The following is a 15,583-nucleotide window of genomic DNA, read 5'->3' as shown; positions in this document are numbered from 1 at the left end:
GCTTTCCCAAAGTGGGTTCTCAGGACTATTTTTTTGGCTTCTAATAGCCATCTTATTTTTTAACAGCTTTATTGTGGAATAACTTATTTTGCAATTAAATTCACTCATTTTAGGTGTATAGTTTGATAACTTTGGGTGAATGTATAAGACAAGCAACCACCATCACACTAAGTTTTAGAATGCTTCTGTCATTCTAAAATGTTACCTCATACCCCCTTTACCGCCTCTTTTGCAGTCAGTTGTTGACCTGACCCGTGTTCCCAGGCAACCACCAAATTGCTTTCTGTTGCTACATTTTGCCTGTTCTAGAATATCATCTATATGGAATCATTAGTGACTGGCTTCTGTCACTTAGAGTAATGTTTTAGAGATTCAACTAGTAGTTTTTTCCTTTTATTTCTGAAAGATATTCCATGTATGGATATATCCTATTTTATCCATTCACCAGCCTATGCACATTGGAGTGATTTCCATATTCTACCCATTTTTAATAAAGTTGCTATAGACATTTTCAGACAAGTCTTTGTGTGAACACATGCTTTCATTTCTTTTGGGTAAACACCTGAGAGTGGAATTGCTGGGTCATATGGCAAGTGTGTGTTTAACTTTTAAAGAAAATGCCAAACTGTCTTCCAAAATGACTGTATCATTCTTGCACCCCCAGTAGCCATATACAGGAACAACTGGAACTCATATATGGCTATTGAGGTACAAGAATGATACAGTTCTTTTGGAAGACAGTTTGCACTTACTCTCAGTGGTTGCTTCATATCCTCACCAGCACTTGTTCTTATGAGTCTTAAATCTGATTACTTTTAATGAGGATATAGTAGTATCTCATTTCAGTTGGTTCCCTTGGCTTTTAGCCTCTACTTCCATCTTCCTCTCTCTCTCTGTGTGTGTGTGTGTGTGTGTGTGTGTGTGTGTGTGTGTGTGTGTCTGTAATTTCTCTTTACACACAGTGGATATGCTTCTGAGACTCTACTCATCTTCATTCCACAGTTTTACTATTTCCTTGGTCATCATCGATGCCAGGAACTTTGAACAATGATGCAGAAATTGGCAGAGTATATGGGGACCTTTATCTTTGGAGTCAGGGACAGCAGCCCAGGGATTAGGAAGAAGCACTTTGTTTTCCAGTTAACATAGAGGAGATTTCTTTTTTTTTCTTTTTTTTTTTTTTTAACATAGAGGAGATTTCTAACACGACCTAGCGCTGGGAAGAGCTAGGGGTCTCTTCGCACCCACACCCCAGGTATTAATTAGGTCATGAGGTTTAAGGGCAGAGATTGCATGTGCCAAGGCAGGGGCCTGGGACAATGGCTTGGACCAGAATGAATTGGATGGGAGACACTGGCTCAATAACAGGCCTTGTTGATTGGGTGAAGGCCAGGGAAACACTTTTGGGAGAGACTGGAAGGAGAGAAAGTGGAGACAGCAAATGAGGATGATTTTTGTTTTGCTGTAAACCAAGCAGAAGAATGGGGCAGTAGCTGGAGATGAGTTTTACCTGGGAGATGAGGTTGCAGTGGATGGGAGGGATGCAGCAGCAGCTGAGGGTGCAGAAGAGACAGCACTGAGGAGGTGGGAGGGGACCTGGCCTGGTAGCCTTGAGTGGATCCCAGAGTTGGGACATGGGGAGGTTAACAAGAATTGTAGCCACAAAATTTAGGAGGCACTCATCCTATGACTTTGGGGGTGAGTGCCTCTTTAAATTTTATGCCCCAGGCAGCTTCCTGGCCCTGGTGGGCCCATGCACAGTGCTAGGAGGGATGGCTTGGCTTGGGAACAGAGGGACACGCCCTCCTGACAACATCTATACCTGTGGGGCTGGTGGGGGTGAGAGGGGAGGACATCCATGTGCCCTGATGTGAGAGCTGAAGGCCAACAGAGAAGACTTAATGGAAAAGCATGCCAGAGCCAGGAGCTCAAATTCTCATGGAATGGTGAAGGGGGTGTGGCTAGGGGTAGGGTCATGATGGCAACAAGGAGAGGAAGGTGGACAAGGGAAGAACAGAGGCCTCTCCCCACCCAACGGAAGCTACCAAGAAAGACTCAGGAAGCTGCATGGGTTATTTTTGGCAGAAGGAAAATTCCATCCTAAGGCCTTTCTCTCCACCTTTGGGTGCCAGCTGGAACCCCAGAAGGGAATCTGGAACTTCGTCTAGGCATGACCCTCACCCTCTCTCTGACTAAGCCAGCAGGTATCCACCCATCCTCCCAACCCAGCCATATTCCTGACACTGAGGCCAAGAGGTGAGTCTTGCCCTCCCTTTCGGTCTCCCAAGCCAGCAGGGACACAGATTCCCTGACAGACCCCTGAGGCAAGGACAGGCTTCCACAGGCTCTGGTTCCACACACATGTAACTTCACTTCAACCCTGCGAGGTGGGTCCTCTTATCATCCTGTTTGGCAGATGATAAAGCTAGGCCCAAGCTGTGAAGTAACTTGTACAAGGTCAACGCCAGGTCTTCCTTCCCCCACACCCATCTCCAACCACAGACCTCAGCTTCCCCTGCCCAGGAGCCTCAGGGGTGCTTGGGGGCAGTGTCTTGCTTCTGCCATGTCACTTGTTAATCCTCCAGCAGAGTGGGCCGCAAAGAGAATGTCACCCCAACGTACACCCTGGGCATCTGCAGTCCTGGGTCTCATGGCAGGGCTGCTCAGGCCCAAAGCCCTGAGGCTGTATAAGAACATCATCCAAAAAAAAGAAGAAGAAAAAAGAACATCATCAAGGTGGAATGAAAAACAGGCTGTCAGTTTTCAAAACGTTAAACATAGAATTACCATATGACCCAGAAATTCAATTCCTAGACCCAAGAGTAATGAAAACGTAAGCCCACACCGAAACTGATACACAGGTGTTTACAACAGCATTATTCATAGTAGTCGAAAGGTGGAAACAGCCCAAATGCCCATCGACGAATGGGTGGATAAACAAAGTGTGGTATATTCATACAATGGAATATTACCCAGCCATGAGAGACACCGATACACACCACAGCTAGTATGAACCTGGAAAACATTATGCTGAGTGAAAAAGGCCAGACAAAGAAGGTCACATAGTGTATGACTCTTTTTATATGATACATCCAGAACAGGTAAATTCATAGAGACAGGAAGCAAATTAAGGTTATCAGGTGGAAGGGGGAGTGATTACGTATTAGTTAGTGGTGTTTTGCTGTGGTCATGAAAAAGCTGTGTAACTAGAGAGATGTGGTAGTTGCATTATATTGGGAATAAACGAACTGCCACTGAATTGTACACTTTATAATGGCTTGCTGTATATTATGTGAATTTCACCTCAATTTTTTATTTTATTCATGTATTTTCTGTCTTACTAATTGAATTAGCAGAAATCACCTCAATTTTTTAACAAATCAACTTCAGTTCCCCCCATCCCACATCAGGGTATAGGCACCCCACTGGCAGGCAAGATCAGACACTAGCCACCACCCCAGGCCTGTTGGCCCACTTGGAGTGGCACTCCAGGGTCATTGGCCATAACTCCCTCAGGTCAGTGATGTGGGCATCTTGTGATGAGTGCACAGGGTCTCATGGAAGTCACCAAGTCAGGAGAGCTGGGATTTAAACACGGGGCGGGGGTGGTGGGTTGTCACATCATCCAGACCTCTACAGGACACTCATCCAGCTCTGCTCCTGGGTCAGCCTGAGCATGAGGCATTGGGTCCTGGGGTCATCATCTAGATGATGCAATCCATGGAGGTTTTACAACATAGCCCTTTAGAGATTGGTGGAGCCAAAGGTCATTCCTTCTGCAGTTTCTGCCCACAGTCAGTTGTGAAGAGCACGGGGACAGTGGTAAGAGCTGGGTTGTGTCCTGGTCTGAATGGCCTGTCTGCTCTTGATGTCCCCTGCCACACCCACTGGTAAGACACACCTGCTGGGCCTGCAGCAGTAGGAGCTTCTGGATTGGCAAGAAGACTTCTTGGGGAGGGGGCAAGAGTGAGGTAGGGACAGGAGGAGTGGGCAGCTTGCTCAGCAAAAGGGTCCAGTTTGGAGGAATGCCAGGGCATGTGCAACCTCTCTGGGTTCTGCCCCTGCTGTCTTGTGTGATCCCCAGATCAACCCTGCCAGGGCACGTGATTGTCCTTATGTTTTAAGGGGACTCAGGATTTGTTTTAACCAGATAAGGTAAGATGAGCAGATGTGCAGATAACTGTCACTAAGGAAGAAGTTTATTCACAGTTCTCTAGAAGGAGGCACATGCAGGGCCACACGGAAGCACTGGCTGGGTCAGGAGGCACAAGGGGAAAGAAAACACCGGCATGAGCCTTTAACATTTCCATCGGAAGCAAGGATCGGATGGTTGAAATAATTGCTGCAGGCTTTGGGGCATAGGGGCTGTCCCTAGTTGTCTGGTATCTGGCCCTGGGGCAATTAGGGCTGTGGAGAGTGGCCAGGGGTTTGAGAGCTCCAAAGAGGAGATGGTTGGGGGTGTGGCTCTGCACTGGTTCACATTTGAAAGGCTTGCTCCCCACTGAGTTTTTTGCTATCTCTAGGAATTGGCTAGCCTTGGGAGGGGCCCTTCCTCCAAGGTCAGCAAGGTCCCAGGTGTCAAAGCATCAGAATAAAGAAAATAAAGCCTCAGTTTTTATACCTAATTGGGCAGATGAGTAATCTGAGGTTCAGGAGGCAGGTCTGGTTTGGCCTCAGGGGAGGGGGAGTGATGCCAAGGCAGGGAGGAGGAAGGCAGGGGCCATCACAGGGCCCCGCTCATAGGCTTGCTGGGAAGGTTGACCAAGCTACTGTGTGGCATATGCTCAAAACAGAGCCTGGGAGAACAAGTGCTCAGAGACCAAATGTTTCCTTCACGCTGACAGTCCGTCTTTCACCTCCTCTCCATGGAGGCTGATAACTCACCCCATAGCCCTTCTGTCCTGCTCTCAGGGCCCAAGGTTGCTCAGTCTGAAGTAGATACTATTCTGGGCAACGTACAAGGCTGGCAGGTGGGCACAAAGGGCACAGACCACGTTGTGAATGTGTTCTTGGGCATCCCATTCACCCAGGCGCCTCTGGGGCCTGCCCGGTTCTCAGCCCCGTGCCTGGCACAGCCCTGGGAGGATGTGCGGGATACCAGTACTGTCCTCCATTGTGAGTAGCCCCTGTGGAGGTGGAAGATTAACAAGGGTCCAGCTGCCAGGGCTCGTGTGTTGATCAGCTGGCACTTGGGCTTCTCTTATGCTGCAGGTGCCTGCAGGATGTGGAGAGAATGAACCACAGCAGATTTATGCTCAACAGAAAGTATCAGCTCTAGGGCCAGCCCATGGCTCACTCAGGAGAGTGCGGTGCTGATAACACCAAGGCCATGGGTTCAGATCCTATATAGGGATGGCCGGTTAGCTCACTGGCTGAGCGTGGTGCTGACAACACCAAACCAAAGGGTAAGATCCCCTTACTGGTCATCTTTTTTTTTAAAAAAAGAAAGTATTAGCTCTTCTCTATTTTGGAGGACTGTCTGCTCCTCAACATCTGCCTGCAGAGAGGCTGCTGCAGGGACTGCAAAGCCTGTGCGCAGCCCAGTCTGGTTGGTCCTGTCTACCCGGCCAGCCCCACCCACTCCAGAAGTCCTATAGTGGACTGAATTATGTCCCCCCAAAACTCATTGGAGCTTGAATTGTGTCTCCCAAGTTTTATGTATTAGACAGCTCCCACTGTGACTGTTCAGAAGGTGGGAAATCCTATTATGGTAATTGAAAGGTGGAGGCTTGAAGAGGTGAATGGATTAAAAATGGTGGTCAGGGGCGTGGTTCTGAGGGCTTTAAAAGAAGAGGAGAGTCTGTCTCGTTCTCTCTTGCTCTCTCTGCTTCCACCATCTTGCAATGTGAGACCCCTGGGTCACTGTCACCACCACCAGATGGACTTTGGGATTCCTAGCCTCAGAAACTGTAAGCAATAAATTTCATTTTTCTTTATAAATCACTCAGTTTCTGGTATTTTGTTATAAGCAACATAAACAGACTAATACAGGTCCCAAGAATGCCGTGTGCTGGTAGGTGGGCAGAGGGGGTCCCAGGAATCAGGGTCACTGCCCCATGGCCATCTCTGCAGATCATGGTATGGACCCACGGAGGCTTTCTGATGGTTGGCACTGCCACCTCCCAGGATGGATCAGCCCTGCCTGCCTACTGCAATGTGGTAGTGGTCACAGGCCAGTACCACCTTGGTATCCTTGGCTTCTTCAGGTGAGCTGGCAGGCACACAAGGACACTGCTTGCACTGAGGAGAGGCCAGCTCATGAGAGGAACTGGGGATCTTGGGGGGGCAGTCCAGAGCCTGACTGTGTAGGGCTCCTCTGCCATGCTATCTGGGGCAGAGAAGGGTGCTCCCTGAGGATCCACCCTGGGGGAGGGGCCCAGCCAAAGCCAGAATTGTACAGTGAACTTGGTCCCTTGGGCAGAGGGTATTGACTCCTTGGCTGGGGCCAGGGTCCCAGCAGGGTGTGGGGGCAGAAAGCAACAGACTCTGGCAGCCACCTGAGAACCAGCCAGGTTGGGCCTGTGGATGCCAAGCGTGGCTCATAGCCAGGCCAGACTTTGGCAGCAGAGGAGGGTCCAGCATACTGGTGGCTGTTGATTCAAAGCAAACATGCAAAGGCCAAGGAAAATCTGTCAGGGGAGCCCACCTGTACCAACCACTGCCCCACTCTGCCCCAGCACTGAGGACAAGACACATCTAGCAACCAAGGCTTCCTAGATGTGGTAGCCACTCTGCACTGGGTGCAGGGGAACATCACCCTCTTTGGGGGTAACCTCAACTGTGTCACCATCTTTGGCGGATCTGCTGGTGCCTGCATTGTCTCTACCCTGATGAGTTGTCACAGGGGACTAGCAATGCTGGCAGGGGCTGGGAGGGCTCCTGTGGCCTCAGACCTCCCAGATCCCTTCCCTCCTCTCAGTCATTTGCCTTCTCTGCTGCACCAGGTCCTGTCCTCAATTGCTGGGGGCTGTTCCACACAGCCATAGCACAGAGTGGGGTCTTCACCATCTCAGGGATGCTGGTGTCTAACCCAAGGCCTCTGGCTCAGGTCTGCATTTCCTTCACTCTCTTACTCCATGTGTACCTCCCATACCCTTCCCTGTACTGGCCCTGGGGTCTCTGAGTGGGGTGGCGCCAGTAGGGAGCTCCCTGTTGGCAGAGAGGGAGCCACTGGGATGAAGGAAGCATGCCTACCTATGGGGGCTCAGAGGAAACAACTGCTACCTCCCAGATGGTGGGAAGTCAGGGATGGCTACCCAGAGAAGGCCACCCCTGCGGAGACCATCTTTAACCCCTTCCCCAGGGTGGGGTCTTTAGTGCCAGGTGGTGGGGAGGAAGGGGCAGATGTGAGAGGGATCTGGAAGGCTGGGTCAGTGCCCTCACCTGGCCCTAGACCTTAGCTGAGGTGGAGGAGTGGCTGGGCATCTTAACCACTGGGTCCAAGATGATTCAGGAACCTCAGCATGGGCACGTTGGCTCTTGTCTGGACATCAGCATCAGCCTCCCAGCCTCCCCATGCCATCCCCTCTCTGTGGCTAGGAGAGATTTTCTCAACCACAAACTCTAGGGCCTCCTTCCCTGTCTCTCCTGTGTCCTAAGAAAAACACAGCTCAGCCATTGTCTACTTAAACAACTACTCACAGAGTTCCTGCTAATGTCTACATGCCCCGGCCTGGCTTTCTTGGACCTGGACTGGCCCGGAGCTATCCCTCCAGCCTTACGTATCCCCACCATTCCCCGCCAGACTTTGGCCTGTGCTGGAATCCCTCCCCCTCCAAACATATCTCATTTCCTTATTCACTCCACAAACCTTTACTGACCTGTGGGAACATAGTTAACCAGATAATGACACTGATCACAGAGGGGCAAAGGGACTCAGCCTCCCATACAGATAATGACAGTATGGTGTAATGGGGAGCACCAGGATCCCTGGGGACCACCCATGTTGGTGGGCAGGACAGGATTCTAAGGGGTGGCAGCAGGTCTCTGGCCAGTCTCAGGTCCTGGTCTGTGACATCACCGCCCAACTGTTCTACAGGTGTATCCGCTCTCTAGGGGAGGCAGAGGGCTGGAAGGCAGGGGTGGGTGGCTGAGAGGGAGGAAAGACACTTTCATCTGTCCCCCGAACATTGCAGATGACTTCGCCTTCAGCTCCAACTCCACGGCTGAGATGTTGCAGTGCCTTCAGCAGAAGGAAGGAGAGGAGCTGGTCCTTACCAAGAAGTTGGTATGCCTACCGCTTTGGGGTCATGATGGGCAATGGTACAGAGGGAATCCTGCCTAGCTACTGAGGGAGCAGACAGGCAGTTAGCAGCCTAGGGTAAAACTTGGGGAAGCCACCCACGAGGGAAAGGGGATGAGGGCCCAACCTTGCCTGGGGCCAGGAATGGAGGGCCACCACCAGCCCCAAGGGCAGGGCCTGTCTTCTAGGAAAGAGACCTGCTTGGAAGCATCAGTTACCTGGTCTTCTGATTCCCCCTGGGCCCCCTAGCCCTGGTAATCTCCATCCTCTCACCTTCCCTCAAGGCTCAGCCAGCCAGGCACACAGCTGAGTGGCCCTTGGGGTCTCATTCTTTGAGGCTTGGTCCTTATTTGGTGGGGGCCTCCTGCCTCGCTTTCTCCTGCAGAAACTTAATGTCACTCCCTACACTGTTGATGGCACCTTTCTTCCCTAAAGTTCCAAGGAGCTCCTGCGGTAGAGGCAGTTCCACTCTGTGCCCTTCCTTCTGGGTATCAACAATCACGAGTTTGAACAGCTCATTCCTAGGGTGAGTGTCCTCTGGCACCTGTGCCCTTCAAGGCCCTGTCCCAGCCTGTCTTCACTCCTGTTATTCCCATTTGATAGGTGAGAAAGCTGAGGCTCAGAAAGTTTTAAGGGACTTGTTCAAGGTTACCCAGCTTCATTTTCACAAAGCAAGTATTCCTTTTGGGGGACCAAGTTTTTGCACAAAGTGGCTTTCTGGGCAGTGCCGATTCACAGAATATTCATGCCTTGGTGTCTGGTTTGTACATCAGGCTCTGTGAGACCGATTAGTGTGTCTCTGTGCCTGAGAGACTGACTCCCTAAGACTCTCAAGTTTTGGACAACATCAAGCCACTGGGGACCTCCTGGTCCAAGTGCCTTCCTATCCCTTCCAGGTACACAGAACTCTTCACAAGAGTCTCAATATCAGGTTTTCCTCCTGAGTATCATGTTATATCTTTCTCACTCACCTACCCATCTTCACAGCAATTGCTTTTAGTGGCTGCAAAACCTTCCACGAAGGGATGGTCCCATTATACTGTTCCTTCATTTTGGCATTTGGGCAGCTTCTAGTTTTTCCCACTGAAACTAATAGTGCAGCGAACATCTTCATGTCCACAGCTTTTGTCCTCTCACTTATTCCTTTGGAATCAATCCCCAGGAGAGTCATTTGCTTGCTGTATGAGAGACTTATGCAATCTCGATACTTGAAAACAAAGCCTATAGAAGTCTCCAGGGCAATGCCCCAGACTCTGGTAGGCCACATTGCCCCTACACTGTCAACTTAAAGTTGTATGTATAAAAGTGAGAGAGTGTCAAACTGGCTGGCTCTCAAGATCTGAGCCAATCTGCCTGGTGTGGAATGCTGTGCCCAGGACTCATAGTCACCAGGAATCGATTGCCTCAGAGGGCTGTTCTCATCACTGGTGCAGGCGTTCACTCTATTCTTCTTATTCATATGAGCACAGTGTAAATTTTTCAGCCAACTAGATGTTTACTAAATATCCATGGCAAAAGCTTTAGCCATGGAAAGTGATTCACTCCCCTTATGGAGACCTCTCCACTTCTTGCATATTGTCATTGGCATAGCATTTTCTGCAATTGCTGTGCTGATTTAAACTACCACTGGCAACATGAGTATACAGCTTTTATTGCAAACTTACCAGCATTTGCAGACTGTAATTTTTTTTTTTTTTGCAGCTGGCCAAAAAAAAAAAAGTATGGGGATCCAAACACTTGACCTTGGTGGTCTTAGCACCACGCTCTACCAAACGAGCTAACCAGCCAGCCCCAGACTAATTTTTAAAATATCAGTTGCAATATAATCTATATCCATCAAATTCACCCCTATTAAGTGTACAATTCAGTGGGGTTTTTTTGTTTGCTTGTTTGTTTGTTTGTTTGTTTTTTATAATGATCCGAGCCCATGGCCTTGGTGTTATCAGCACCACACTCTCCCGAGTGAGCCACGGGCTGGCCCCAATTCAGTGGTTTTTTAGTATATTCACAGAGTTATGCAACCATCACCACTCTCTTATTCCAGAATATTGTGTCACCCTAAAAAAAAGCTTGGTACCCATTAGCAGTCACTGCCCATTCCCTCTCTCTCAACTGCTGGCAACCACTAATCTACTTTCTGTCTCCAGTCTACTTCCTGTCAAATCTATAGATTTGCCTATTCTGGACATTTCATATAAATGGAATCACATAATATGTGGCTTTTTGTGTCTGACTTCCTTCACCTAACATGATGTTGTCAAGGTTTATCCACGCTGTAGCTTATATTAATGCTTCATTCCTTTTTATGGCTGGATAGTCGGTTATATGGATATACCACATTTTGTTTATTCATTCATCAGTTGATAGACATTTGGGTTGTTTTCACCTTTTTGGCTATTATGGATAATCCTGCTATGAACATTCATGTATAAGTTTTTGTGTAAACATATGCTTTAATTTCTCTTGGTTATATAGGTAGAAGCAGAATTGCTGGGTCATGTGGTTTAAACTCTGAGTTTAATCATTTGAGAAACTGCCCAGACTGTTTCCCAAAGTGGCTGTACCATTTTACATTTCCCTTTAGCAATGTATGAGATTCCAATTTCCCCACATCCTTCTAGCCACCTTAGTGAGTGTGAAGTGGTATCTTATTTTGATTTGCATTTCCCTAATGACTAAAGTTGTTGAGCATCTTTTCATGTGCTTATTGGCCACTTTTACATCTTCTTTGGAGAAATATCTGTTCAAATCCTTTGCCCATTTTAAAATTGGATTATTTGTCTTTTTATTTTTGAGTTGTTAGAGTTCTTTCCACATTCTGGATACAAGTTCCTTATCAGATTATATGATCTGCAAATATTTTCTCCCATTCTATCTCTTCACTTTCTTGGTGGTGTCCTTTACAACACAAAAGTTTTTTGTTTTGATGAAGTCCAATCTATTGTTTGTTTTGTTGCTTGTGCTTTTGGTGGAGTGTCTAAGAAATGATTGCCTAATCTAAGGTCACAAAGATTTAGTCCTATATTTTCTTCTAAGAATTTGCATGTGGTTATCCAGATATCCCACTGTCATTTGTTGAAAAACTGTATTTCCCTATTGAATTGTCTTGGCACCTTTGTTCAAAATCAAATTGAGGGCCGGCCTGTGGCTCACTTGGGAGAGTGTGGTGCTGACAACACCAAGTCAAGGGTTAAGATCCCCCTACCGGTCATCTTTAAAAAAAAAAAAAGAAAGGGGTCGGCCTGTGGCTCACTCGAGAGAGTACGGTGCTGATAGCACCAAGGCCACGGGTTCGGATCCCATATAGGGACGGCCGGTTTGCTCACTGGGTGAGCGTGGTGCTGACAACACCAAATCAAGGGTTAAGATCCCCTTACCGGTCATCTTTTAAAAAAAAAGAAAAGAAAAGAAAAGAAAGAAAGAAAGAAAGAAAATCAAATTGAACATAAATCTAAGGGTTTATTTCTGGACTTTCAATTCTATTCCATTAATTTATTTGTTCTATCCTTATGTCACTACCACGCTATCTCAATTACTATTGTTTTGTCATAAGTTTTAGAATTGGGAATTGTGAATCCTCCACCTTTGCTATTCTTTTTCAAGACTGTTATATAAGTTTGCTAGGACTGCCATAACAAAGTATCATGATTTGGGTGGCTTAAACAACAAAAAGTTTATGTCAGAGTTCTGGAGGCTAGAAGCCCAAAATCAAGGTGTTAGCAAGGTTGGTTTCTTCTGAGTGCTGTGAGGAAGAATCTGTTCCATGCCTCTCTCCTTGCTCTGGTAGCCTCAGGCATTACATGGGTTGTAGATGAAGTTCTCCCTCTGTCTTTACATTGTCTTCCTTCTGTAGCAGTCTGTCTCTGTGTCTAAATTTCCCTTTTTTGCAGGAACACCAATCATATTGAATGAGATTTCACCCTAATGATTACCTCTGTAATCATCTTAATCTAACCTGATTATCTCTGTAAAGACCCTTTCTCCAAATAAAGTCACATTCTGATTTACTGGAAGTTAGGACACCACATATTTTTTTTGTGGAGATACAACTCAATTCATAACAATTGTTTTGACTATTCTGGGTCCCTTACATTTCCATATGAATTATATGATTCGCTTGTCAATTTCTGCATAAAGAAGCAGCTAAGATTTTGATAGAGATCACACTGAATCTGTAGATCAGTTTGGGAAGTATTGCCATCTTAACCATATTAAGTCTTCTGCCTCATGAACATGGGATGTCATTCCATTTAGTTAGGTCTTCTTTAATTTCTCTCTCTTGTTTTTTTTTTTTTTTTTTTTGGCGGCTGGCTGGTATGGAGATCTGAATGCTTGATGTTGGTGTTTTTAGAATTTTTATATTAATATCACTATCAGATTGCTCGTTGTCAGTGTATAGAAACACAATTTTTGTATTTCGATCTTGTAGACCATCATTTTTATTTATTTATTTATTTATTTACAAAAGATGACCAGTAAGGGGATCTTCCCCTTGCCTTGGTGTTGTCAGCACCATGCTCTCCCAAGTGAGCTAACCAGTCACCCCTATATAGGGATCCGAACCTGTGGCCTTGGTGTTATCAGCACCACATTCTCCCAAGTAAGCCACGGGCAGACCCTTAGACCATCATTTTTTAAAGTTTTGATACTTTAGCTTCTGTGGACTTCAGTTCTTTAATCCTAGTAAAGATTCACATCTCCCTTTGTATATACTCTCTCTGTTTACTCATCTGTGAATTTTCGTTTCTGTTCTCAAAGATTAACAAAGAGCCTAACAGCAATGAAATGAACTTTAATAGCTAGCATTTCCATGGTGCTTATTCTATGTTGGGGCCTTTATATTTATTAAGTCTTAGTCCTCACAAAAATCCTGTGAAGCCGATTTTTGTCATTCTTCTTTTACAGATTAGGAAACTGAGGCACAGAGAGTTTAAGTAACTTGTACCAGGTCATGCACCTGGTAGATGGCAGAGCTGGAATTTGAATCCACGAAGTCAGGCTCCAGAAACTGTGCTCTTAAAACTGTAACATATAGAGCTGGCTGGTTACTTGGTTGGTTAGGTTAGAGCACAGTGTTATAACACCAAGGTCAAGGATTCGGATCCTTGTACAGGCCAGGCACCAAATAAAACCAAACCAAAATAAACCTGTGACATATAAAGCCAACATTTGACATTTTTATGGCCTCTGGGGTTCTTGATGTTATTCTATGAAAATGTTGAACAAATTTTCTCATTCTCTACAGAACTGCCATTAACCACTTGATTGCTGTGTTTGGTACTGCTCTCCCCAACTTCCTTTAACCCACCTCCAGCCAATTTGAGGTTTATCTTTTTGGGTCTATGGACTTGTGCTTCGTAATGATTTTATAAGTACAAGGCTGTGAACACTCTCCCGCCCAGAACTGGGACTGGGGGTGGGGGTAGTGATCAGGCTACTGAGAGGGCCGTGGTGTCCCTGCAGAGCTGACATCTCCTGGATAAGATTGAACAGATGAGCCAGGAGGACATGCTGGCCACCTTGAGGCACTACTTGACCACTGGTTAGATGAGGTGGGACAGAGGGAGGAAGCCAGTGGGTATCCAACCCAGCGCAGTCTCTGCTCCTACCCCCCAACACCCACAGCTGCCTGCCTACCACCAAGCCCCTTGGTTCACCTGCTAAATTTTTGTCCCACACAGGAATCCTCTTGGACATGAGTCAATGTGGTTCTCAAAGGAAAATTAGCATCATCATTGTCACCATAGAGACTGCCCCTTAAGGAGCACATACTATGTGCCAGGGAGTGTGTAGTGCTGAGCTCTAGGGGTGTTCATCTCCTTTAATCCTCATTGCAACTCTGTGAAGTAGGAACTTCCATTGTCCCCATTTTACAGATGAGGAAACTGAGGTTCAAGGTCAGGGACAGAGGCAGAGCTTGAGCCAGTTCTGTCTGACCCCAGAGCCTCACTGTTAAGGTCATACTCTCAGATGTGGAGCCAGATGGACCTGGCGTCACAGTAATGAGACATGTCTCTGGCAGGGCATTTTATAAAGGAGAAAACTGAGGTTCAGAGAAGTACAATGACTTGTCAAAGGTCACCCAGCAGGGCCCATTACCAATTCTCAGGAATTCATTCAATTGATGAGTGACTTCATCCTTTTTCAGTGCTTCTGCTGGAGAGAAGTCTTGCTTCCTCCAAACCTGGTAGGTAATACCTGATACAGCCCTGGAACAGCTCCAAGTTCTTAACTTTGTGCCTGAGACAAGATACCTAACCCTCTGTGCCTCAGTTTCCTTATTTGTAAAATGGGGATACTGATAGAAAATAATCCATAACATTGTTATGGGAATTAAATGAGTGATTTCACATGAAGTACATAGTATCATCCTGGACACCTAGCAAGTGCTCTACAAATACATGCTGCTAAACATTTTTTGTCATCCTCATTATTTTGATTAGTATTGGTGTTATTATGAGCTTGTGCTGCCAAAGGCAGGACCCGATCAGTCTGTGGGTATCTAACTCTGATCATGACCTTTCTCTGCAGATTCTGTGGCCCCCGTCTTTTTCTATGAGTTCCAGCATTGACCCAGTTCTTTTATGAAGATCAAACCAGCCTGGGTGAAGGCTGACCATGGAGCTGAATGTGCCTTCATGTTTGGGGTTCCCTTCCTCATGGATGAGAGCTCCCTCCCGGGTAAGGACAGACAGACATGAGATCCCTAGACTGCCAGTCTACAAGAGGTCAGGGCAGGTCTTGCAGAAACAGAGGTCTCCAGTCAGCACTGGTAACCCGTGGGTCCTCTTGGGTCCCCTCCAGGACCCACCTGACCCTGATTCAAGTCTTTCCCTCCCACCGACCTTTCCAGAGGCCACAGAGGAAGAGAAACAGCTGAACATCACCATGATGGCCCAGTGGACCCACTTTGCCCACACAGGGTGAGTGAGTCATCAGGCATGCCTGACTTTGGGTCTGGGACACCCGGATCTTCCCCCAGAGGGACAGTACAGAAGGCTTTGGTCCTCACTCATTTCTCCTACCCAGGGTCCCCAGTGGCAAGGGGCTGCCTCCTTGGCCCCAATTCAACCAGTCAAAACGATACCTGGAGATCAGCATGGTGCCATGAGCCAGGCAGAAGCCAAGGGAGGCCTGACTGCAGTTCTGGACAGAGACACTCCCCAACCAGATCTGACAGTGGCACCAGACGCAGAAGGACAGGAGGACCTCGGAGGAGCTCTGAGGCAGGGCATGGGCCAATCCAAAGAGTGACAGAGCCCCAGCACAGCAGCCTCCGATTGCTGAGAGAAACTTTCACTTCAGACTAGTGTAGGGCCTTGTCCCTTTTTAAAAAATTTT

General features: G+C 47.3%; 1 protein-coding gene across 1 annotated transcript; it reads left to right on the top strand.

Annotated features, from left to right (window-relative positions):
• Positions 1–2,170: 2,170 nt before the first annotated feature.
• CES3 (carboxylesterase 3) lies at positions 2,171–15,467 on the top strand. The gene is given in 15 exon segments (XM_063110115.1): positions 2,171–2,204; positions 3,828–3,890; positions 4,912–5,128; positions 5,212–5,265; positions 5,446–5,493; positions 5,495–5,531; positions 6,073–6,206; positions 6,701–6,837; positions 6,945–7,048; positions 8,039–8,227; positions 8,628–8,768; positions 13,706–13,784; positions 14,774–14,923; positions 15,096–15,165; positions 15,272–15,467. Coding segments are annotated over 15 exon segments (1,653 nt in total).
• Positions 15,468–15,583: the final 116 nt, after the last annotated feature.

The sequence above is a fragment of the Cynocephalus volans genome, chromosome 10 (assembly GCF_027409185.1).
Source record: "Cynocephalus volans isolate mCynVol1 chromosome 10, mCynVol1.pri, whole genome shotgun sequence".
Taxonomy (NCBI): domain Eukaryota; kingdom Metazoa; phylum Chordata; class Mammalia; order Dermoptera; family Cynocephalidae; genus Cynocephalus; species Cynocephalus volans.
Note: the sequence above shows the minus strand (reverse complement) of the source record. Positions and strands in the feature narration are given on the sequence as shown.